This window comes from Melozone crissalis, unplaced genomic scaffold (assembly GCF_028551555.1).
Source record: "Melozone crissalis strain CALT ecotype California unplaced genomic scaffold, PUWL_Pcris_2 ptg000027l_1, whole genome shotgun sequence".
NCBI lineage: Eukaryota > Metazoa > Chordata > Aves > Passeriformes > Passerellidae > Melozone > Melozone crissalis.
In genome coordinates this window covers 57,196,899-57,207,237 of record NW_026535805.1, presented here as the reverse complement: position 1 = coordinate 57,207,237, position 10,339 = coordinate 57,196,899, and the positions used below count along the sequence as shown (strand labels likewise).

General features: G+C 42.9%; 1 protein-coding gene across 1 annotated transcript; it reads right to left on the bottom strand.

The window, feature by feature from the left end:
* Positions 1-1,756: 1,756 nt before the first annotated feature.
* NT5C1B (5'-nucleotidase, cytosolic IB) lies at positions 1,757-8,448 on the bottom strand. The gene is made up of 6 exons (XM_054280116.1): positions 8,029-8,448; positions 7,755-7,922; positions 5,108-5,237; positions 4,513-4,635; positions 3,664-3,848; positions 1,757-2,655 (listed from the first exon to the last, which is right to left on the bottom strand). Exons 1-6 carry the CDS (start codon positions 8,446-8,448, stop codon positions 2,317-2,319), a joined length of 1,365 nt encoding a protein of 454 aa, XP_054136091.1. The 3' UTR covers positions 1,757-2,316.
* Positions 8,449-10,339: the final 1,891 nt, after the last annotated feature.

Below are 10,339 nucleotides of genomic sequence, written 5' to 3'. Positions count from 1 at the left end.
TGATCTGAAACATCTAAGGGCATTTTGCTCAGCTAATTTAGGAAAAGTGTGGGCTTTGACATCAGTTTCTGATCTTTAATGTCAATTTGAATTCTGTGACTAAGAATGTAAATTCCACTGGAATAGTAGATTTGTGAACTCTTTTTACACATGCCTTAGTGTTGTCAGGAGGACACTGCAGGAGGGAGTCCCCTAGTACTGTGTGTGCACAGATCAAAAAAAGACTTGGAAGCTCTGGTGTCCTGGCCAGTAGGTTTCATCCTTGCTGTACATGGATGGTTTGTTGGAAATAAAGGTAAACATAATAGAACACATGACTCAGCTTCCAATTTATTCACTGATTTGCATGCTTGCCCTGTCAGGTATGAGATTCACCTCTGCACTCCTACAGGGATTAAGGATTCCATTAACCTCATTATCAAGATGTGATTGTTCAGTGGGAGTCAAATGCCAGTTTTATTTCCTGCACCCAACCTCTACAGCTCTAACAATGCGTGGATGAAAACCAGATAATACATGTTCTGCTTCAAAAAGGCAGGACTGGTCTTTCTGAAATTTGCAGCCATGCTTTTGTGGTACACACACAATTTATATTCCACAGCTAAGGAATATTTTTGAATTCCTTGTGGAGTCTGATCTCTCACATAAAAACATCTGCTAATAACATTTTTCATAATCTCCATTTGGTAACTCTATCCCATCCTGGCAGACAATGACCAGGCCTCAGTTAATTCTTGTCTTCCTCACCTCCTGGTTGGGCTGGGAAATGTGATACGTTTCGGGCACCAAGCCTTTAGCACATACGAAGCTCCAAGTACACCAGAAATCTGCAGTGCATCCCATCAACATCACATACTGGTGTGAACACTTGAAAACCTTTCCAACTCTATTTGTGTTTCATGCAGGATCAAGGCTTTTGCCTTTTCTTCCAAAGAACTTTGTGGCTTGGACCCAGAACATTTAAATGATTGCCTGTGTTCCTGGGAGGGAAACCATAATTGATGCAGTGGAGCTTTCTATAATACCAGGACAGTTCATCTGGACAGAGGAGACCAAACTTTCAGAGGCTAACGTGAGATCCTGGGCCGAATTCCCCCAGGAACCACAGATCATGACAAGCTTGATTCACCATTTCTACTCCCACTGCAAAGCACATTCTTTTGGTTTTGTCTCTTCTGGTATGAATATCTGACAACAATAAATAATAAAACAGGACAGTTGTTCCAGTAGGGAGAGAAAGAGAGCAGACACCACCTGACAGATGTTAGTGGTGTCTTTTGGAGATCACTTAGTTACATGGATAACAATGAGATACAGGAATTTAGTATAAAAGAGAGAGAACAGACCTATGATGTAAATATGAAGTCATGCAGCAACAGGCACCTGTCCCCTGGATACTCATCAGAAGTTGCCAGATTGAATTCACGCAGATCACAGAACAGTTGTAAATTCTCAGGGAATCTAGTTAAGAAGAAAGTAGTTCCATCAACAGTATTATTTCCAGGGAGATTATCTGCTGTTATGGAGGGGTGCTCTAAAGCTTCAGCCTTTGTCCCAGCCAAGATACAGCATCTCAGACTTCTACCCAGTTTTGTGAAGTATGTTGCGTCAAGGTGAGACCTGTAGCTCTCAGATTAGACTGAAAGTGGTCACTTCTGGTTCCAAACATCAGGAACATTCTGATTACACAAACTCTGCCTAGGAAATTATGCTAAAAGCTCTACATAGAAAAATGACAATGTTCTGTAAAGCCAGCTTTATTAGGATAAGAAAACAGTATAGAAAAATACGTGCAAACACAACCAAATGCACTAATATTTTACTAGAAGCCAAAACCATGTGGTGACAGACCTACTGAACACATATTTAACCAGCAAACCACCAACAGGTAAACAGTTACATGTAAACTGTGCTTTTGAGAACTTCAGAAATAACTGTCAAGAACCAGCATTGCAGCATGAATTTTCTTATAAATAACCTGTCAATAATTTTTTAGATAAAATATAACTGCTATAACTGTTTGTCTTTCAGAATATGTCTCAAGCTATAAAAACAGTACAAATCTCTTAATATCAAAACCACAGTGTTAAGATACAGTCAGGTAAAAAAAATCTAAACTCTTTAAGAACTATATTAAAATAACTCTATTAAAAACTTACCAATATTAAAAAACTTCCTTTAAAGGCTGTTCTAGCCAGAAGTTAAATCTTTAGACACAGTGCTCACAATACACAAATGTAGAGGTTTTCAGATGTAACTATTGGTAGATTAGAGGCTGGCTGAGTTAAGAACCTTATCCTTAATGGCACCCTCCAGTCATGAAGATTTTTGGTACTTCTGAGAAATGCCATAGGGGACATGTGCAGCTATGGCGCCTAATTTCTGTGCTCCTTCAATGTGGAACATCTGGTCGTCAAAGAAAATGTGAGGGCGGATTTTCACCAGGATTGGTCCTTTCGGTGCTCCTGCCAGGAAAAGAGCCTCATCAATCTCCAGACCCCAGCTACGGAGAGTCTTCAGCACTCTGGCTCCAGAGCTCGCTGCACTTCTGGCTGTGACCAGGTAGGTCCTTATAGGACAATTTAGTCGTTCATTTTTTGCATAGAACTTCTTCTGGAGCTTCCCTAGGTCTTCCAGAAAACCCTTCAAAGGACCCTGAGTATGAAATACCAGAAGCATATTTAGTATATGTCCACAGTTTCCAAAAGAATTCTTTTGCTTTCTTCCAAATTGCCAGTCAAACAGAATTCCTTTTTCCAGTGCTGTGCCCCTCCACAAATTCTCTATGTAACATCTCCAAATGGGTCTGCACCCTCACTAGGAATTCACAAATTGGCAAAAAGTTAAAACCATAACACTACATGGTAGGATAAATGGGAAAGTAATTCTCACTAAGGCTTACAAGATCTCTTACAATATTAATTTTTAATTATAGTCTTTAATAAAATGTTCATTGAAAACATGGAACTCTTTTTGCTATGAACCACAAAGTGTAATTTTTTTTCCTGCAAAAATTACAGTACAAGACCTAAGTACAAAGCCATCAATGAACTCTTTCCAGACTAATGACTATACTACATTCCAATTAATAGAAACAAATGACATTTTTGTTCAAATTGCAACATATTGCACTGTCCAGTACTTTCATAAATAAAGCTTTTACTCTGAATTCACACTATTTTTAACAATAGCAGAATCAGTCTTTCAGTTTAAGCTAATGTTAAAATATTTGTGTTTTTAGACAAATAGCATAGCTCTGCTTGAGAATAAGCAGATATTATCTTGTTTTAATAACCAGAATATCTCACTGTTTGAAATTGATATTGCCTACACTCTGATAAAAAAAAAAAGAGGGAAATCAGTACAAATATTTCTTTTTCTAATACTATTAGAAGACAACTGTAAGTCACTGTCTTATATATGCAGTTCTCTCAGAGAAATGAGAGAGGACTGCAGTGATGGCCTGGTAAAAGGACTGCAGTGGTGGCCTCTTTTATGTGAAACATGCTTTTTAAAGATTATCTTTGAAGAAGGAAATAAATAAGGGCATCAGCTTTCACAAAGAACACATCCACACAGGGGAAACAGAGAAATACAGCAGCAATGAAAATCATCAGATCTTTTGGAAACTCCCTTTAAACAAGAAATTAAAGAAATACAAACCTGTGCAAGAGGCTTATTTTCATTCAGCTGTTCATGTTCAAAAAATCTGTCTAATCCTTGCTCTTTGAAAATCTGTTCTGATTCATCAGAAAAGAGAACAGCATCCCCATCAAAAGCCACCCTTAGCTGTGTATCCGAGTAAACAACATCTTTGTTAGCAGTGAACATCGTAGCTGATGCAATGCCTGAAAATGGATCAGAGAGCCTCGGTTAGCATGTCCTGCAGTCAGTCATGGAACCGCCAGCAGTTTGGTTCCAACAACTCACTGGTGGTGACCCTTCTATATGGTGAGCAATCCAAACACAAAAGCTAATTAGAGATGGCTGTTCTGTCACAATGCATGGAAGCTGTCCCACTGCCAAAACTTCTTGGACATGCTTCCTTCCGCTTTCACATAAGACTGTATAAAACTGCTTCCCAAGCTGTGCTGCAAATAAGAGAAAAGCAGGGACTCCCAAGGAGACCACTCAATCAAAGTATTTGTTACTTTTTAACAAAAATGGGACACAGAAGTTGCTTTTTTAAGTTGTATCAAAAAGATGATGCTATTCAAACAGAAGTTGAATAGAGGTGGGAGTCTTGTTTCTTTTTGAAGGTGAGAAGACAAAGATGTAGAGTGGTTAAGTTGTCACTATCAGCAGGCTGAAGAGTCAAAGAAGAACCGTATCAACCGATTTTATTTGGTTGAGTAAAAGTAAGTGATAAGCTTGCACCACACAAAGTGGTGACTTTCTCCATTTGATAAAGCAGAACTACTTTCTGTGAGACACACAATGTATATAATTTTTGAACAAGCTCAACAGATAACAAAATATACCAAGAGATCGCAAAAGAAAGTCAGTTCAAACCTGCTTCTATAGCTTCCTGCACTTTGTCGGAATCCGCTGAGAGGTACAGGTTTGTGAGGTACGCAGTCAGGTAACCAATGGGGCTCTGTCCTCCCGTCATACAGAAACGTTCAATTGTTAAGCCTAAAGTAAGAACAGCACAAGGTGTGGCTCTGCTTGACACTCCAAGCCTGTAAAAGGAACCTATGAAAAGGTGCACTAGCCTAGCTTACAGTAAACTTAAAAAAATACATTCATTTTAATTTCAACAAGTTACACAACTTCAAATAATTACAATATCTGATCAGCTCATCCTCATTGAGAAATTAGGGAAAAAATTCCCTCTATGACAGCAGATTAACTGCTGTGAAGATGTGCAGGGAGCACAGATACCAAGTATGAAAAAGTTTAAGGACTTCTCAGAAGTTATGGTTCACACCTGACAAATCTAGAGCACTGGACAAAATTCTGTCTAATATTATTTCACTTATGCTGACACCCAAAAAAAAATATCCAAGAAGCTGCTTTTCCCAAAGTCAGAACAGGAAGAATAAAATTAATTCATATTATTATGTAACAGTTGGCAATTCTACACATCAGTAATTATTTTATTTACCATAGTGATTGATGCTGTTTATGAGCCTCACTCCCACCTGAGCATGGACATTAGTCATCAGGACAATATCAAACCGTTCCTCATCATCAGGGTACAGCTCCAGAAGCCGGGTATTGACATGCTCCAGTGCCTGCAGGTTGGAAATGTGGAAGTCAATAGTCCAGCGTGCCTCCTTTCTTAGTCACTGTGCTTTTAGTGATAGGATTGTCTTGAAGGAGGGTGTAAAATACCTGATAGTTTAACTTGCTGAACTTCTTTAACTCCTTTCTGCTTTGCTGCCCCCAGCAACCATTTGATTTGGGTTCATTTGAAAGGAAGCAAGTAAATTTTTTTTTTTGAGCTATGGAATTTCCTTTTACTGATTTACTGACAGTTCAGGTCATCAGGTGTCAAAGACAATCCTTAAGTAATGAGTACAAAATCACATGTCAACATGATCAGCTTGAGAGTTTGTGATTGCAGCAATGAATGAGACAGATTTTGATATGAGATCTCTTCTAAGATAACTGGCCAACATGTTATACCCACAGTCTGGCATTCTTATTTCCTTGACCTTTCATCTGCTCATCTCTCTCTGTATCCATCTGTTCTCCTATCTAGAACTTCATCTTGACCTGAAGTGGAATTCTTTGGGACTGCAGCAACAAAATCAATAATGAATCATCAAATGAATGCAAGCTAGAGTGATTTTTATTAAGGTGCTTTAAAAAGTCAGGCCAGTTGTTCAGAATTAAGACACAGATTTCATAATTAAATTCTGGAAATCTCACCTTTAAAAGCTATGTTATTATGGGACTGTGCTTAGGAAAATTCTAAGTTACAGCCTGGTGTAAGGCCTAGAAAAAAAATCTTAGTATGTGATCATAAGTCACTTCTATTGTTAATACTCTACTACACAGTCAATTTCTTAAATTTTTAGAGAATAAGGGTGAGTGGAGGAGGGGATTCCATTTTTTGTCCAGTGTCTTTATACTTTGCAATCTAAGGACACTGTGGCCTGTACTACAAGCATGAGATATAATACTTTCAAGTTAGAATCTTAAACGTTTCAATAATGGAATCCAAAGAAAAATACATTATTTCTTTTTTGCTTTCTTTGTCTCCAAGTAGAAAGGATGACTCAACAAAGCCACAGTTCTTTAGCCTAATGATTCCTGTGACTAAGCAATATAAAGAATTCAAACAAAAATACATGTCAGAAGGGAACAGAGGTCAAGGTGCATTGGGCTGGGCATAGCTAACAGCTCTGATTTCCAAAGTGTGAGCAGCTAAAGAGTCAAATCATGGTTATACTCTAAATTTGACACTGAAGTCCAATTTTAAAAACTGACTGTGCTGGCAGGGCTGCTACACATAGGAAAAGATGCAGTTAATTCCCAAGTCAGTCTGCCCTCACTGGTGCACACTGTGCATTATTTCATGGTCACACTTTTATGTTAGAAACACCTTTACAGTGCTTGTGTCATTAATGCTACTAATAGCTATGTTATATTTACAGCAGCATGGGTATTGACATAAATGTGTATGTTCATAAAGTTAGTAATGAAGAAAATGTTTTAAATTCCTGAGGCCAAAACTGAAGTAATGAAAATCATTTTAAAACCTGAAATGTTCTGTCACAACTCTGATTTGGAGGTATGATTTCTAGTTATGATTTCATTAATTTTCTAAAATTGTTGTGGTAAATCTCAGCAAGTGGACATAAAATTAACTCTGTAGACAGTGTTTTTCAAGACAGTCCTACTAAATCCTGTGCTCTTCAAAAACATACATCTTTTCACTTTTTTCACTTTTCTGGAATTTCACTTGCTTTCCATTCTGCAGGGTGTTTTCCTTGGCCATTTCTCTTTTCTTGTGCAATGAAAGCAAAATATTCAATTTCAGCTCTTTTTAAACCCTGACTAAGAAGTAGGGAGTCCATTTCTTTTGCTGGTCCTCAAGAACAATTTCCAGGGTGACAACAAAAGTAAGGAAAAATTAAAACAGACCAAAATAAATTAAAATCAACACTGTTTGTGTTTGGTTGCGTTGTGGGTGGTTTTTTGTTTTGGTTTTCTTTTTTGAGGTGAGGAGGGTAACTGAGTTGATTTATTTGTTTTGTTTTGGGTGGTTTTGGGGAGGAGGTTGTGACAAACTTCAACAAAAAAAATTGGGGCTCATCTTGACAGAAATGGTCTTAAAAGGAGAGGCGCTTCATATGCCCCATGTCCAGCAGAAAAAGCAGGCTGCTCCTTACCCATACCCGGGCTGTGAGCCGGGATACAAACCAGGATGCTGAGGGTACCACTCCGGTCCCGGTGACGCGAGCAGTACGTGCTCTGCCGCAGGCGTTCGGCATTAGAGCCGGCGGGAGGGGAGGGCAGGAGAGGAGGAGAGGGAATGGGAAAGGGGAGAGAAGCGGTGTCCGCAGGGCCAGGGTGCGCAGAGAGATGCGGGGAATACTCCCGGGCTGCCCCGCCGCGACGAGCTCGGCGCTGGGAGAACAGCTCCCAAAGCATCTCCCCGAGGCAGGATTATCTCTGCTGAAGGAGGCTTCGGGCTCCTCCTTTTCCCGAAATTTGGCCTCGCAGCATCCTCCGTGTCCCGCCGCACCCCACACCCTCTCCCGCCCCGCCGGGCCACCCGCTCCGGGCCGCCTCCTGACTACCTTGACGAAGTAGAACGCCGGTCCGGGCTTGAGGATGATGTTCTCGTTTTTCTGCTGGTACTCCACGTACTTCTCCACGCCCTGCTCTTCGTAGATCCGCTGCTCCTCGACCAGGTTGAAGAGGGCTCGGGAGGACACGGCCACCGTGATGGCGTTCTGGGGCCTGGGCTGCGGAGCGAGCGCAGGGTAGCGCCGGCCCGCGGCCCTCAGCGCCCGGGCCCCCAGCCTCCCCCCGGACGCCCGAGTTCCGGACCCTCGGCCCGCCCGCACTCACCGGTCGGGGCCTCTGGGTAACCAGATTGTCGTAGAAAGCCTTGGCCGCCGCCCAGTCCTGCTCGGCCTCCTGCTGCCGGTCCTCCTCCGACGCCTGGCTGGGCTGCGGCTCCTCCGGGCCGGAGCCGCTCATGGTTGCTGGCGCGGCCGGGGCCGTAGCGGGCGACCGGGAAGCGGCGGCAGCGGCCGCCTCCCTGCCCCGCCCCGGCCAGGCGGGGAAGGCACCGGCGCTGCCTCTCTCTGGCGCTGTGCACGCCTGGGGACGCGGCCGGGAGCGGTCCCGGCCCTCCCCCGGAGAGGAGCAGTCCCGCTCCTGGCCCCGGCCATCCCCCCGCCCCTCAGGGCCCGAGGCGCAGCCCGCCCGCAGCTCTCCCCTCACGGCGGGGTCGTGGGGTGCGCGGGCTCCGGAACCGAGGCCCATCCCCGCCGCCCTCACGGCACATGCGGCGGCCCCTTCGGCACACGCTGAGCCCGCCGCTGCCCTCCGCGGTGCTCGGGGGAGCCGTGCCCGCGGCTGCTGGGTGTCAGGCAGCAGCCGGCAGCCCTCAGTGTACCTGCAGCATTGGACGTGTATTATTTAACTGCAGTGGCTTAATTGATTTATTGTTAACTGCAACAAATTCCCAGGAGATCTTATATATTTTGGTCATCGAAATGGGGTCGATGTCTGTGGCTTTGGGTCCTTTATGCCACATAGAAAATATCTTCAGGAAACAACAATTTAGGCAGTGTTGCTGACAGTGTATTCACACCCACAAAAAATGTTATTCTGGCATAAGGTTGGGATGGTCCTAAAATCCAGAGTGCCACACAGAGCTATGGGCAGCATCTAATACTCATACAGCTGTCTGAAATGGTCCTGTCTGCCTCTGCAGATCACCATCTGAGCCACAGCAAAGGTTTCAGCACTGATAAGCTGCAGGAGAGAGTGGAAAGTGAAGAAGGAATCGGATTTTCTCCTAAGCCAGCACAGGATATGGCACAGCAGACCCATAGTGATATCTGTATCATAGCACATGTGATCACCATCCAAAGCCCCTTTAACATTTTGAATGAAGACTCTAAATATTGATTCCAACCCTGATCACTGCATAATCTGTATCTGATTGTCAGATCTTTCTGCCTCCACCCAGTCTCCAAAAAGAAACAGGATGGTTTTGTTATTTTTGCCTTTTTTTTTTTTTTATGTGGCTTCCCAGTGAAAGGAGGCTGATGTGATTATACCATCTGTCCATCTTTCCCCAGTGATGTTCAACTGCAAACAAATTTGACAGATGGATAAAGATCTCAAAGAGATTAAAATTGTTAAAATGTTTAATGACAATCAACAGTAACATGCAATTTGTTGCCCTGCTGGGGAAAGCACTTTATCTGCTTGTTCCCCTGCTGTGTAGTAGCAAGTGAATACTGCCTGGCTGATCTGCCACCTTGAAATCTGCCACACTGCCTGATGCCCAGCTAATCAGAGAGGGATCTGGGAGCAGGAAGTGATGGAAATGAGGAGGTTAGAGGAAATGGGAAATGGAAGTTGACCGTACTGGGGAGGGGAACTGGGAACAGGAGGTAAAAGGAGATGCACTGAGAGCAGTGCATTGAGAAAACAAATGCAAAAAGACAAGTTAGGATCATTGTAGTGGGTATTGTCATGGGAACCTGCAAAAGGCATAACTTCCACCTGAACAAACCTGATTTTAGTAGCTCTGCTACTGATAAATGGTTTTTTTTCTCTTGAATTTTATCCTGAATATTTCACTCTGAGTATGTTTCCATGCCTGAGCTCAGATTTGTAGCATATGCCACACTTGCTCCCCTCCACACAGTGAGATAAGGCTGAACAGCCAAGCTGACCTGGAAAAAGGGTTCAAGTCACACAACAGCAGCTCTTGGTCCCAGCCACCACTGCTGTCCTGCTCAGAGGCTTCAGCACTAGTCTAAGATGATCTCCAAGAAGAGACTATTCCTAGTTAAACTGTTGGGTACATTGCCCATGGAGAAGTGGGGAAAAGAGCAGGAGGAATCAGGAAGCAATTCTTTGGTGGTTACAAAACTGAATTGTCCTCTGTGTGAACATGGGACAATACTTTTACAGAGCTGTGCACAGGTTAACTTGTTGTTCTGTGTCCTCCACTACCCTGCATCTACTCAGGAGCAAAGTCAGAGCTCCTCAGTAACATTCTTGGTTTTTATTTTTGTTACCTCCTTTCCTGTCCACCCAAGAAAAGAGTCATCACACAGTGAAGACTCCTTTTAACCTATGCAAGACATCTGAAAATGTATAAAATGATAATTTGCTTTCCAAAATTTGGTGCTGG